This window comes from Poeciliopsis prolifica, unplaced genomic scaffold (genome assembly GCF_027474105.1).
Source record: "Poeciliopsis prolifica strain line A6 unplaced genomic scaffold, Auburn_PproV2 SCAFFOLD109, whole genome shotgun sequence".
NCBI lineage: Eukaryota > Metazoa > Chordata > Actinopteri > Cyprinodontiformes > Poeciliidae > Poeciliopsis > Poeciliopsis prolifica.
This window is the reverse complement of record NW_026562484.1, coordinates 301,091-315,877: the sequence shown is the minus strand read 5'-3', so window position 1 is coordinate 315,877 and position 14,787 is coordinate 301,091. Positions and strand designations below refer to the sequence as shown.

The following is a 14,787-nucleotide window of genomic DNA, read 5'->3' as shown; positions in this document are numbered from 1 at the left end:
GTATTTCTGAAAATGCAGCATTTCCCCAAGTTGTAGCAATTTGTTCTGTGGTTGCAGCAATTTCTCCTAAAGATGCAACAGCATTTTTCTGAAGTTAGCACATTTTTAAAAAAATATTTATTATTTTTGTTGCACTATTGTTTCCTGGCGTTTCAGCCTTTTTTCCCAGAAACTTTAAAATATTTTTTTCAGTGGTTGCACAAGTCTTTTATAAGCAGTTTATAAACCATAATCCAGTTTTTATGGTTTATTTCTCTTGTTCTGTTCGCTCCTTCATTCACTCCAGGATGCAGTTTTCAGCTCTGCCTCTAGGTGGAGCCAGTAGAACATAGACGGCGGTGACAGCAGGCCAGTTGGTCAACCGGAGAGGAGATGATGGATCTGTGACTGAGGGCTGAACTCCAGCAGGTTCAGGTGTTGTGTCTCCCTCGGTCTTATCTCCAGGTGAAACACTGACTGTTCTGTGGTTTGGTTTTGTTCGGGAAGCTGCTTCTACCTGCCTGAACATGATGTCTGTCTAAAACTGAAACTAATCCCTTCCAGGATGTCTGAGTTTTTCTGCTGGCTGGTTGTTAGCCAGAGTCAAAACTGACCTTTGATTTCCTTTTTCTTTAGTTATTATTACTATAAACTCTTGAGCTTGGTGGAAACAATGGCTTCTTGTCAACATGAAAGTCTGTTATTTAATATTATTTTAATAAAACCAGTTACCTGGAGCTCAGTTCAGCTCAAAATCACCTGATTTTCCCAAAGGGAGATGAAATGTGGGCAGGAAGAATCTCCACTAGCAGTCAGGCTTCCAATATATCTGAAAACGCCTCTGACTGAAGACTGCTAGCATCAACTAGCCAGTTCAGCTAATCCATCTCATTAGCTTTTTCTGCTCCAGTTAAATCTCTGGTCAGTTAGAGGGATGTTGGAATATTAGTTTAGCTTTTGAGATGCTAATCAGCTCCTCGGCATCATACAAATAAAACGTTGTTGCCATGGTTACAAATCCTACCTGTCCAAAAGTAAAAAGTGAGAGCAGAGGATTAACTGTTCAAACATTCAACGCCGCAACTAGAAAAAATGGAACAAAAGTCTAGAAAAGAAGAAATGGGAGCAGCGTTGCTCCAACATGTTGCCGATGACTTTGCAGAATAAAATTAATAATTGATTTAAAGACCATAATCGACAGGTTGCCGTGGCAACGACTCCTTTCTGCAGGTATTTGGTCTGAAGCGACGAACTCAGTAGATTATTGTTATAATGCTAATGGTTATAATATTACACACTAATATGTAACTGCAATTAGATATTAACTTATTCACTATTTATAATATTATTACTAATATAGTCTACATGTAAAACTTTACAAAATGCCATTATTATATTATTATATTATATTATATTATATTATATTATATTATATTATATTATATTATATTATATTATATTAAATGTTAGAAAACCCATTCTAAAGGGCCGGTGCCCCCTCCCCAGCCTGTTTCTGCGCGGCTCTGAATGAAGCGCCGCTTTTAGCTGGAGGTTTCTAATGATGGTGCGGCTGCGCGGTTCGGTCCGGTCCCGCCGCGCTCCGTGGAGGTGTGTGCGGCGCGTCGCGGTGGGCGGCTCCCCGTGAAGCGCAGCCTCCTCTCTGGCCACTCCCGGCCAGCGCGCCGCCTCCTCAGTGCGCCTCGGCCGCTGCTCCTGTACGCATCTGTCCTCCGCGGTCCCGGTTCTGGATGAAGGCATGTAGGACGGGCTGTGGCGGTCCGAGCAGCATGTAGCACCTGGAGCTGCGCGCACATCGCCTCCTCCTTTTCCTCCTCCTCTTCCTCTCGGCTCTGCGGGCTGCGCGCCTCCCGGATATTTCCTCCGGTCGGCATCGCCTTCAGCGGGATTTTTCGGGGCTCCTGTCGGGGGCGGGTGGGGGGTTCGGCGCTCCGGCCTGGTGAAGAGGAGAAGAGGAGCGAGCCTTCATCACTTCCCGGTCGATGGTCGTTGAGGAAGCTTCCATCTTGAGTCGCGCTTCTACCGACGGAACCATGGCGAGCGACTCCCCGGCGCGGAGTCTGGATGAGATAGACCTGTCTGCACTACGGGTAAATGTCTCGCTCTGTGCGTGTGCGCGTGCGTGTCCTTTTTCTGTGTGAGCGCGTGCATGTGCAACACCTGTCCCCCCTCCTCTTCCCTCCTCCTCCTCCAGCTCTCCATCCTCTCCAGCATCACAGTGGATGTGTCTCCAAAGGCGCTTTCAGCGTGCACGCGCGTGCGCCAATCCCACACTTGTGTAGATGCGCGCGCGCGTGGGGACGCTGATTGAGGAGATCAGGTCGGTGATCAGATGTATCGGTGGTTTCTCTGTTTTGGTGTTTTCTGCTCAACAATTGGGACGTGATGTAATGAGGCCCAGAGCTGCCGCTGGCGCGCGCGCGCAGAGCCGCTCTTGTCTGCACTATGTGGGGCAGATGTTAAGCTCCTCACTGACACTTTGCACAAAGACATCAAATGCACGCACGCGCACTTCCTCTCCTCTCTCACAGACTCACGCACGCACGCGCTCACGCACGCGGCGGAATAGCAGCGACGATAACCGCAACAGCAGCGAGTTCCGCCATTTCGTGATGTGGCGACAGCAGCTTTGCATCACAGCTGCTGATAGGAAGTGCAGTGCCGGAATGTGAGCGTGTGCGCGTGCACGCGTTATAAAGAAAAAAAACTGAGATTATTTCACAGGTCAGCCATGATGGCTGGATGAAGCGTTTCATGGAGCGGAGGGTTATATCCGCGCGGCCCCCGCCTGTTTCTGCTTCCAGCTGCTTACGCAACTCGGCGGTACCTGCAGAGCCGCCGTCAGGTCTGGACATGAGCGGCGGGGTGGGTCTGCGTGTCGGTGTGTGTCTGCAGCACACACACCTGCAGGAAGCAGCAGCAGCAGCAGGAGGAGGAAGAGGAGGAGGTGATGAAGGCAGAAAGATGTGAGGAAACACTGAGGAAGAGGTTCTGCAGAACCAGGACCAGAACCAGCTCTGTCTCCCTCAGTGCTTCAGAGCAGAAATTAGGTCACTTCCTGTTTCTGCATCCCCTCTCCCAGCCCCGGTGTAGTGTTCGTGGTCCGGCCCATCAGAACCTCTGATAGGGTATAAATAGCTGTCTGGGTTTCTGTTATATCACCGCTGAATCATTTGGACGAGCCTTACAGCGCCATCCTGAGGACGCAGCACAGTTCACTGTGACAAACCATCAGGAAATACAACCGTAAAGACCACTGTCTGGAATCTGCACTTATTCTGGATATTGATCGGACTAAAATTTCCCGGTCAGACATTAATCTGGTGTCGTTTTCACGCCAGGGCGCCAGATGGCGCTGTGGTTTCACCCTGTAGCCTTCAGATCGTTAGCTAGCATCTCAAACACAAACCAGAGCGTCTCCAGTTTATCAAGAAAAGCTCATGTCGCACAGATATTTAGTGTCAGCAGTTGTGTTAAACCGAACAGGTGGAAGAAAACATTTAGCATAAAGCTACCGGACGTTGTTTTTGTCCGCGGTGCTTAGGGGAAAAAAAACTCCCACCGGCGGTTCTGCGCATGCGCAGTTTTCGCTGGAGGCAGTTTTCGCTGGAGGTTTTCCACTGAAACCATCCATACGCCGAATAACGACCTGGTTGTACTGGACTCAGCCTGTAAGTTCGAACTGTTCACTGAAAATTCACAGATTTTTAAAATATATAAAAAAAATGCAACTTTAGACCTGAAGCACCTGGACAGAATGCTAATCATTTAATGTTCCTTGGTGCTAATTGGTTGTTCTGCAAGTTGTAGATAAGGAAGACTAGGTATTAGTAAAATATCAGGTGAACTATTAGCATAAACATTTATGAACGTTTTTAGAGGGAGTCTTCAGTATTTGTGTATTTTAGGAATCTGCAGTTGTGATTCCTAAACCTGGCTTCCTTGTATGTTCTGGGTTTGTTGTCCTTTCTGAAGAAAATCATCCCCACGGCATGATGCTGCCTCCACCGTGTGTCACTGTGGGGGTTGTGTGTTCCGGGTGTGTAGATGTCATCAAACCCAAACACACTTTTCTACATGCATTGCCTAAAATACATGTGGAAAACCACAAGTGAGTGCATAGCTAAAATTTATCTTTTAGCTATGCACTATTTTTCAGATTTTATTTTTTTAAATGCTTACTTTCCCTTTTTGTTCTACTTTCTCTTGCTCTGAAACATAAAATCGAGTGAATTTGTGTGTTTTAATGAAAACATTTTTATAAGTTGTGCAAGCTTCATTCTTTGTGCTTTGCTGATAAAATCAGCTCAGTTGATGATTTTCTGAGCATGAAACTGTTTAGTTTTCAGAAAGACTGAACAGTCACTGCACACCTGCTGCTGTAGAGAAACAGTGGAGATGGAGGTTATTTATCTGACCTACTCACTCATCTGGCTGTGACTCGGTTTCTGCAAACCGAGTCCTGAAGAGAAGGACACGTCAAACGGTTGTGCCTCCTAACAAAACTGTCATTTTAAGAGTAAGCATCTGAAATGCATAAAATATTTACCAGAATGCTAGAAGATTTAGAAAAGTTTCAGGAAATCAACTGTGTGATTTAAATCTAGCTTAATCTGCTAGCAACATGGCTAGTTTATTGAGCTAGGCTAGTTAGCTATTCAGCAGTTTCAGATTCAGATAAATGTTCATGTTTCTAGTTTTGTTTTCTATGCATTTGATGACATTTCAGGCATTTAGAAGAAACATTTGTTCATTTTTCATGCTAATGAAGAACATACAAAGTATTTTAGCAGCTAGCTTTAGCAGCAGTTAGCTGATTTTGGGTTGACTCGCCTCAGACTGTTAAACTCAGGAATGTTTTTCAAACTGCTGATGTGTTGGTGTCAGTTTGTAAAAGAGATTTCATTTAATCTTCTTTTCTTTTTCTCCTTGTGTTTTTTTTGTTTTTGCTTCTTTTTGACATTATTTTTGTCTCTTTAGGGTTTTTTTCTGACCAGCTGTGCTTGTTTCACGTTTTTGTTCTTTTTTGTCATTTTGTGATCGTCTGTGATTGTTTGTCGCACTGCGTCCACTTTGTGTCTCCCTCTGGTTGTTTTCCATCTTGTTTTTACAGCCAGATTGTGTCTCGCTTTCTTCTCTTAACTGTCTCTCCGTTTGCTTTTGTTGCGTCTGTTTTGTGATTTGTTCTTTCTGGTCTTCAGATCATTGTGATTATTTTCATCTCATTGGTTTTACTGGTAGAAACTCAGTTTTGAGAAATCCTTCTTGTCGTTTTTGTTCTGTTGAGGTTGATTGTAATTTTCTTACAGACATGGATTATTTCTTGGAAATGTTTTGTTGTATTGGATCAGTTTTTAGTCATATTTGGTTTGAGTTTACAGCTACAATGCACTTTCATTTAATTATTTCAGCTCTTTATTCTCATGTCCTGATTCTCATGTTTCAGCCTCATAGTGTCTCTTTTTTTGGTTTTGTTCTGTTTCTATTGGACTGTTTTCTTCATTTTGCACATTATTTTTGTATTATTTTGCCTTTTTGTTTGTTCTTTGCTTTATGCAAACAGCAGCAGCTTACAGCTGAATCCTCCCGTCCTGTGTTGGGAGTTAACCTGTAATCTTCCTGTGATCTGATGGTTTACGTCTGAGTCAATAAGCAGAAACAATGATGATGTAATCGACACCATGAAACCGTTAGCCGCCACAGATAACTGGATTCAGACTCAACGGGATTTCTCTGTGTTCGATCAAAACAAACATGTCAGCGTGGAAATCTCAGCTGTGACGGATCTCAGTGTTGTATTTTCTTCTGTGTGGCCTTACAGTGTAACAGGTTAACATGTGCATGTGGAGGCGCGCGCACGTGGAAGCGCGTGCACGTGACGCTCTGTCCTCCAGGATTTCATGTGCTTGACTTTGACCTTGAGTGGAAACGAACGTGGCTTTTTAAGCTAATCCTTTTCAGGAGGATGCACTGTAATAGTCCCAACGCTCTCCGGTGGGCTACTGTTGGCACACACACACACACACACACACCCACACACACACACACACACACACACACACACACACACACACACACACACACACACACTCACACGTTAAGATCTGTGTTTGGAGTATTTTATGGTTTTAATTAACCTGGAAATAAGATTAAGCTCCTCTGTGCCAGTTTACCTGAGATATTTTTTTACCTGAGATATTTTTTTACCTGAGATATTTTTTTTTTTTTGCCTGAGCTGTATAAGACATGTTTACAAAGAACCATTCTTTTTAGCTATTTGTTTTACCTTTGGTGGAGAAAATTTAATACTTATCTTGCTAAAATAACTGAAGTTAAAAGCTAAAAAAATATTAAACAGTCATGTTTTAATAATGAATTAATTTAGCCTTTAGTTAAATTAGCTACCTGGATGTGTTTCAGTCTTACGGCTTTTTAACACCAACTTTCTGTCCTTGAAGCTGCAACTGAAAACTAGCTTTAGCATCTAGCTATTGCTATTTAGCTTAGCTCAGCTAGGTAGCTACTTCTCTTTTAAATTAAAATAAATTCTATTATTAAATATTTAAATTCTAAATCTACAGTTGTTTTAAAGAAGCCTGGTGGAAATTCATAAAAATTTAAAGGGAAATGTATGTTTCTAATTTAACGAAGAGGAAATAAAGAACTGTTAGCTTTAGCCGAGGCTAACAGCTAGCTTAAACTGTGGTAGATAATCAGATTCAACAGATTAATGTGTTTTTATGATGAGATAAAATGAAGGAAGTTCATGTAGCTGATTATTTATCAGCGTAAAAACAAACTTCAGCTCAGATCACAAACCTTTGATTCCTGAACAAAATGATTCAGAAGACGTTATAAAAACATTTCATCAAGCTCAAGAAGATTAAAGTGAATTATTAGTTCAGTTTTTGCTTTAGATACTTTTGAATGCTGTTTATTTCACAACACAAAGAGAAGACGGTTGATTCTCACCGATTGATAAACTGATTGAACTTCTGATACAAGATGGCTGAAATAAAGTAACTAATATCTGACTCAAAACTTTACCTGTATTTAAATTAAGCTTTTCCAGTCATTTAAATGTAGTCACCTGTAGAAAACATTTATCTGACTTCATTCAGACGTTTATTAGTCTCTTCTTCATGAAACATGTTTTACAAACGATGTAGAAAGTTCATTTTGAGAGGATTAGTGCCTGAGAACGTGCTGCAGAGTTTCCCTCCTGCAGGACTCGTTGTGCTGACAGGAAGGATTTTAAAGTGAATACTTGGGTCTGCAGCGGCGCTTTAATAACGGCGTGTTTGTGTGTGAAGGTCAGCTGCGTTTTAAATCCGTTCAGCTGTCGCTCAGCTCTTCGTCTCTGTTTCAGGACCCGGCTGGGATCTTTGAGCTGGTCGAACTGGTTGGAAACGGCACCTATGGGGCAGGTCTACAAGGTAAGACTTGCAAAACCTGGAAACTCAGCTTACTGTTCACCCTGCAGAACTCACTGCAGCTGATATCTGCTCATTAAAACTAACGCATTTTGTCTCCTTGCTGCGGTTTACATTTATCTACATTTTTTAATGTGAAGGAATCACGGAACAAAAAGGTTTTATATTCTTGTTACTCACTGATTGCTCCATATTCAGAGTTGGGTTTGTAACTTGTTACATTTACTTGAGTAACTTTTTTGAAAAACTTACTTTTTAATTTCACTATAAAATATTTCTATTCTTACTTGAGCGAAATTTCTGGAAGTGGGATTTTTCTGCTCCTTTTACATGAACAACTCATATTTATTCCTGCATGAATTAAATAAAAATCAAAATGAAATGTTTGAGGTTAAAATGCATTTTTCCTGATTTAATATATTCTGACGGTCGATCTGCTCAGGCTGTTTCTGTTTCCTCCTCTTTATTATGACTTCACATCAAAAAATCTTATTCTCACAAAGAAATTCAGGTTATTATTGACTTCCTGTGAGAGGCTGGACAGCAGATAACCTGCCGGTTTATTTTTGTGGATTGTTTTACCTTGAAAGCGATTAACACGTCTGCTGGATGCGACGAATCGATCTGACATTTCTACAAGTTGACACCTCCTCTGCAGAAAATGATTGATGGGGCAAAATTAACACAAACTGTGTGAGCTCATAAAAATAACGAACACATGAACGGAGAACGGCTGTGAAAAGCTGGAGCCACCCTGCAGTCGGACTCGTCGTTTTCTGGGTCAGAATCTCCTGATTTCAGAAAAACAATCAACGTATATATGCAGTTTCTGCTTTGGAAGCATAAATTAACTGTTCAATATTCAGACAGTTGCACCAACTTCATGTTTCCTGTTTTATTTTGAAAACCATCCAACCTTTTTATTTAACTTGTAGAGGTTTTCCTCTGAAAGTGTTGATTTGAACGCTGCTGTTGTCACTTGAAGTTTTCTAAAAATCCATCCTCAGGACCAGAAAAACATGTTTTTCTTTTCAGTTGGACAAATGAGTGATAATGCATCGCTGCTGTAAATCATCTTAGCCCTGATTGGATTTCACCGTTCGACTCTCCAGGCCAGAAATGAATGAGAATTAATTAGCATTCTCTGTAATGATCCCAAATTAACTAATTTTATTTCCTAGAAACTTCACAACATGGCTTCTGTTTTTCAGAAATTATAATGAATCTGAAGAGACAAAGACATTTTGATGTAATTTTTTTCTCACATGAAAAAAACTCAAATAGAGAAGCTGAAAGTCTGATTTTCAGAAACCGGATCAGGTTTCTGGTGTTCCGCCTGTTCCCGCCTCGGCTCCCGGTTTTTATTTGAACGCTGACAGCGCTGTGGTTTTAGAAAGAAGAAGAGAAGTGTGGTTGATGTTGCAAAGCTGCTCCTGCAGAGCAGGGAAGCGTTAAAATCTGTTAATTCAGGCGTGGAAGTGAAGCGGCTGCGCAGGTTTCTGCTGACTGCGGTTGTTTCGGTTTTCCTCTTCGGGTGGTGCTGCATCGGATAAGGCAGGGAATCAGTTTATTCAGTCTGTCTGATTGATCGGAGAGCAGAAAGGATGGATGTCGCCTTTATTTCAGCTCCTTGTGAAGAGTGTCTGTGTTTACACTGTAAAAACTAGCAGGTTGAAGAAGATGCTCCTGCAGTTCATTCAGAGATAAAAATATATCAGAAATATACACCTGAGCTTTTCAACTGAAAAATCCGACCTTCATTTGATAAGTAAACGCACCGCATTTAGCCGCACTAGGTCGAGCTAGCAACACTCTTCGTTGTGGAAGTTCTTACCGACAGAAGGAAACTCAAACTTAGTTGCTTTCAGGATCAGTGAGGTGTGAGGATTATTTAAAACACACTTTATTTCTGGCAAACATTTTCTGACATGTCTGCAGCTCATTCGGGAGAGAGCGGCACTTTAGCAGATAACAGGAAGGCTGAACAACAACAGCTACGCTCACTCAGCCGGAAACATGACCAAAGTTACTGAAGCTGACAAAATAACAAAAAACTAACTGGAACTAAATCATTCTAGAACATACTAAAATTAAAGATGCAATCCTTTTTAAGGTTATGAATCTTTTATAGCTTTTTGAACTGATGTGAATGGATTTCTTTCTTTCTCCTTCCTTCCTCGGGTCGATGTATGAATCTCGTCACAGTTTGACCTGACATGATAACAGACAGGATGTCAAATTATTCCAGAGGTTATTATGATTAATCATAATATTGTTGTTTTCAGATCATTTTCAAGTAATAAAATGATAAATTGATGCAAGAACACTTTCTCAAATATAAATAAACTTTAAAATTTAACTCTGAAACTGGGAGACATTTAAAATATACAACATAAATCAACAAAAGAACAAAAACAACAAATAAAATGAATCAGTTGTTTTTCTGTAAAACAAAGATATCAGGTTTAACCCTCATTATGTTAACGATCAGCTGCTGAAATTTGAACCAATGTTTCAGTTTTGGTCTCCAGTTGAGCTGAGAGTTCGGGGCCATCAGGCCTTCAGGAGCGTCGCCTTCCAGGAATCCAGCTCTGGATTTCCCATCAGCGCGTCAACAAGGTTTCCGACATCAGGATGTTAAAATCCTGGCCTGTAACCGCTGAGGTTTCCTTGGTGGCTGCAGCTTCTTCTCGTTTCCTGAGCTGATCTCCATCGGCGGGACGTTACGCAGCATGAAGAGGAAGTGTTGCCTTTTCTCATGAATCTGATGGATTTGCTGATAAATCCCTTGTTCTTAATTGCTGTGAACTAAAGCAAAGAGCAACCTTTCATGTGTGACCGCCCTGCAGTTTCAGAAGAGCTCTTCTCTCCTTCAGATTCCCCTGAAAGGCTTTAATTTGGAGACAAATGTCGGGATGTTGCGACGCCGCGGCCTTTGTTCGCAGAGAGAGGGATCTTAGTGATTCTACTTCCTGAAAATATCACAATATGTGACTCTTTCATGCAGCCTGCAATTTGCAGGGTGATCTCACTGGACGAAGAAGGAACCAACAAATTAGTGTCGGGTTCCTCCTGAAACCAAAGCAAACAGGAACAAACGGGCATTTTGGAGGAAATCACGCCGTGAACATTGTGAGGAATTGGCGTGTGACGTGTTTTAACCTCTGATCATGTCGTGACCAGCTCTCCACTTAATTAATTACAGGAGCCAATCATGTTTCTACAACCTGCGTTTGATCAGCTACAACATATTTACCTTTTAAATTAAATCTACTTGGTATTTCTATCCTTTTTATCTTATGGTCTCCTTGGTATCTGCAGATTTTTGATCATTGTTTGATTATTGCTTTATCATTTTTCTGCCTTGAAATTGCAATTGCTAAATTATTTAATATATATAATGTGCACAAAACATTTTTTTCTGTTAACCAAAATTATTTAAGGTGGAAATTGTTACATAAATCACATTTTGGCTCCACTTTGGGTTTTTCTAGACATAATCTTACAAACATAGTTAAACTAGGATTTTCCTGTAGATATTTCAATCTAACTGTAATCTTTCATCTTCATTTGAAATTCAGAGTTTTATACATTTCCACACTTTCGTTTGGTTTTCTAGTGATTCTGAAAACATCCCAGTCATTTAAAACGAACTCATGCTGCTGGTTTTTGTTTTTGGTGTTTGGAAAAATGAGCCTTTCATAAACCGTCTGGAATGCAACGTCACCCTGTTATCTAGCAACTCCAGTAGACTCTTATTTCATGACATGTAGGTAATCAGCTCCATCAAAGCACCAAAGGAAAAGGTTTTATGTTGGTTTGTGTCAGCAGCGTTCGAAATGTGAGATTAGGACCAAACGTCCCGGGCTCCGTGTGAGAACGTTATCTCTAAAATGTTACATGTCGCCTCGTTGCACTCGCCTGTTTGTCCAGGATGGCATCAAATGAAACCGAGTGCAACAATGTTTGCAACAGAGATCACTGCTTTCTGGGTCAAGGCTGTTTTCTTCTCTACTCTGGTCAAACAAGCTTCATTTAAAAGCTTCATTACAGCATCAGAAAGTCAGCTGTGGTTCATCCTTTGGATTTAGTGAGGAAGATAATATGCTGTTTAATAATTTAACAGTAAAACTGAGATGGATGTTATTAAATGGCGAATCTGCTTCCATATGAAACAGTGAAACCAGAAGCTTAAAAAAGAAGCCGGTCCTGACTGGAGGCGAACTGCAGGATACACAGAAATAACAATCCAAGGAATGCAGATGTTGAAATTAGAAACTACACCAGGTGTGTGTGGGCAGCGAAACCCAAAACCGGGAGAGTAAAATCAACAAGATAGCAAACTAGGTTCAGACAATACAAAAACTAAACTATCCAAAACATGCTGATAAAAATCTGAGATGAAGAAGTGAAGCATGACACACAGAGGGAGAGAGAAAAAGTTTCATTTTTGTCTTTTATGACGTTGAGAGGCGGAAGAAAAAGAGAAGACAGAACAAATTACTTCCCCAAAGTAAAACCTAAACATTTTATTTTGAGCCCTTAACTCTTTTTGAGCCGCTCCAAAAGCAGGAAGTGGATGACAGTGCAGGGCATTCTGGGTAAATGCAACCAAAACAAACCTGCTAGCCGCGCGCTAGCAGGAGAAATGGCTCCTAGTCAAAAGAGAAATCCTCCAACACTAAAATCTGACGCCTCCTCATTTTTGTTTCCATTTGGTGAGGAAGGAAGTTCCCCTCACTGTCTTCAGAGGTTTTTTATGTCATTTCTTTCAGTGGCTTTTAGTGCAGCGCCTCCACAGGCCAGGGAGGGAACAGGTTACCCATCAGTCGAACCAAATCTATCGTACTATCAGGCGTGAAAACACGTTTAGAAACCGATCTCAAAATGACATCCACATCAGACTGATTATTTTTCTGAATCAGTAGATTTTAAAATGATAGTTTAGTAAAAAGTGTTTGATTGAAAGAAACCAGAGAAATGCATCGTATCCCCTCTTCTTTGAAACGAGTAGTTCCTGTAGTTCCTGACGTCAGCTGCCGGTTACTCTTGTTGAATTTGTTGCTTCTGACTCGTCATGGTGACATTGTTGGAGAATCCTCAGCAGCAGAAAGGACTCCTGTCTGCTCGATTCGGTCCAATTAACATCATTTCTCAAGCGCTTTGAACCATCTGAAGATGATCTATTTCCTCTTCTAAGAATAGATTCGTAGTAAAACAGCTTCCCTTTAAAGCTGCCTGTAACTCAAAGGCTGACGGATCATCTGACCTTCAGCGTCTCGCTGCAGAAACAGAAATCCCTCACCAGAAACTGATAGATGTTTTGTTTTTGTGCAGGTTTGAGTTGTGCAGATAAACTGAGATGACGGCCGCTTTGCGTCCTTCCGCTTTGCGTCCTTCCGCTTTGGGCCGATTTCTGGATGTTTTATTAATTTCTGGACCTTCCGGAGACGACAGGTTCACACAACAGTTGGGATTAAGTTTCTGTGAACGATCACAACATTATTAGCTTCCGCCTGGAGAAACTGTTAAAAGCTGTTTGAGTCGTGTCGCACTGAAAGTTTCTGCTTTAGACAAATGATACAACCAGAACCCGAGAGACTGTCAGGGAATCCGCCTCAGAGAGGTGAGTTCAGGCAGACTGCTGGGACTTTATGGTACCTGGACTGAAACAATCTGATGCAAACTCAGAAAAATAAAACCGACTACAGAAAGCAGAGTGTGATTCATCTGTGAAGTATTTTTAAATCACTGCCTGTATTTCAAAGACTCATTAATCATTCCCTTGCAGACACAAGTACAAACAAAGTTCTGGACTCTTCAGCAGAAGTTTCCTGCTGATTTCCTGCTCCAACTTGATACTGGTTTAGGTTTTTATTTTAACTGGGAAGGTTTTAGATTTGCTGCTGGTTCACCTGAATGTCTCCTCTGTGAGAAAATAACACATATTCTATTCTCTTCTTAAATCGGACAGCATGAAGACATTTATAACAGTTTAATAGATAAAACTACATGGTTTGTTTCATCCATCCTCCCAGCATTTAGCTAAACTATTTACGTTAGCTTTGGAGAGGCTAGCAGCCTGGGCTAACCCAGAATGTTTAAAACCTAATTTGTGATTTATGAACTTTCACCGATTAGCCTGTCAGCCTCCTTCATGTTGTCAGACAGGTTCTGTTTTAGTAATTTCTAACAGTATCATGTCTGGGTGTGACTCATAAAATTTAACTCACCCGTCCAAAAACTTTATTTTATTGCAGTTCCTTCATAATGTAATGCAGGGAGAAATTATAATTTTCCTGAATCATCATTTACAAACTGGGTTTTGGATTTATTCAGGATGTCTTTGTCTCATATTAAAACATTGTTTTGGGCAGGGCTGGGGTCAACCCTGAAGCATTTAACTTTTGACTTTTCTGGCTCCAGCCTGTTAGATCTACATCTGAGTTACATAACTGTATTTACCTGGGAAGTCGCAGCTTCGTTTCTCTTACAAATATGAGCAAAACTTGTCAGTGATAATGTAGGAGAATTTTTTGTTTTGCAATTCTAGGATTTCTACTAAATAACAAATGCAGTTGAAATTAAGTTTATTCATGTGATGAGTCGTTAAAAACACGCCATCGTCCTCTGTCTACTTCCTGTCGTATTCTTTGTGGTTTTTGCCAGTAGTAACTTCCTGTTGCTGATCATGTGACTCGCGTGATGAGAGAAATGTTTCCAATGCAGTTGGAAACATAAACCCACCTCAGCCTAGAACCAAAACTTTTTTTGAAAAACTATAGTTTTTTCAAAATTGACGTTTCTAATGAGCAAATTTATTCTAAAATTGTCAAATTGTGAAATTTAAAGGTAAATGGAAATGCAGTGAGTGACGACAGCAATCTGAATCGATCCCCTGGAAAAACCTAAAAGGCCTGTTAGTTTTTAACCGCTAAACTTTCCTCCTTATTATAGAAATGATCCAAACCTTCCTGATATTTGAAAGGTAAAAACATGCAAATGTTGCTCCAGGCCTGAACCGGGGAGCTGCTGTTTGGAGACAAACCCAGAAATGCAGGACATTAATCACAGGCTGATCTTTGTTCCCAGGCGAACGTCATGCAAAACGTTTCACCTGGACAGGGAAGCTGTTCCTCTGCCAGATCTTATTAAAGCAGCAGAAATGTATTTTTAAAGCCGCTCTGCAGTGTGAAGCTCCAATGATATTCTGATGAGCACGCATCTTTTCCAGTTTCTCAAAGCGACAACAGGCTGCTGACGGCGACGCCTTTCTGTTGCTATTCTCGGCTGAACTTTCTGAAATGCCAGTTTGGTGTTTTTAGACGAGCCGCTCCGTTTCCAGGCGGATCGCTCC

The 14,787-nt window shown here is 41.2% G+C and overlaps 1 protein-coding gene across 1 annotated transcript in view; it reads left to right on the top strand.

Moving 5' to 3' along the window:
- The first annotated feature begins 1,654 nt into the window (after positions 1–1,654).
- The window catches only part of LOC129354414 (TRAF2 and NCK-interacting protein kinase-like), a 47,602-nt gene continuing 34,469 nt past the window's right edge, over positions 1,655–14,787 (top strand). The window contains 3 exon segments of the mRNA XM_055023887.1: positions 1,655–2,087; positions 7,367–7,424; positions 8,997–9,004. Coding sequence (XP_054879862.1) covers positions 1,980–2,087; positions 7,367–7,424; positions 8,997–9,004 — 174 coding nt within the window. The 5' untranslated portion in view covers positions 1,655–1,979.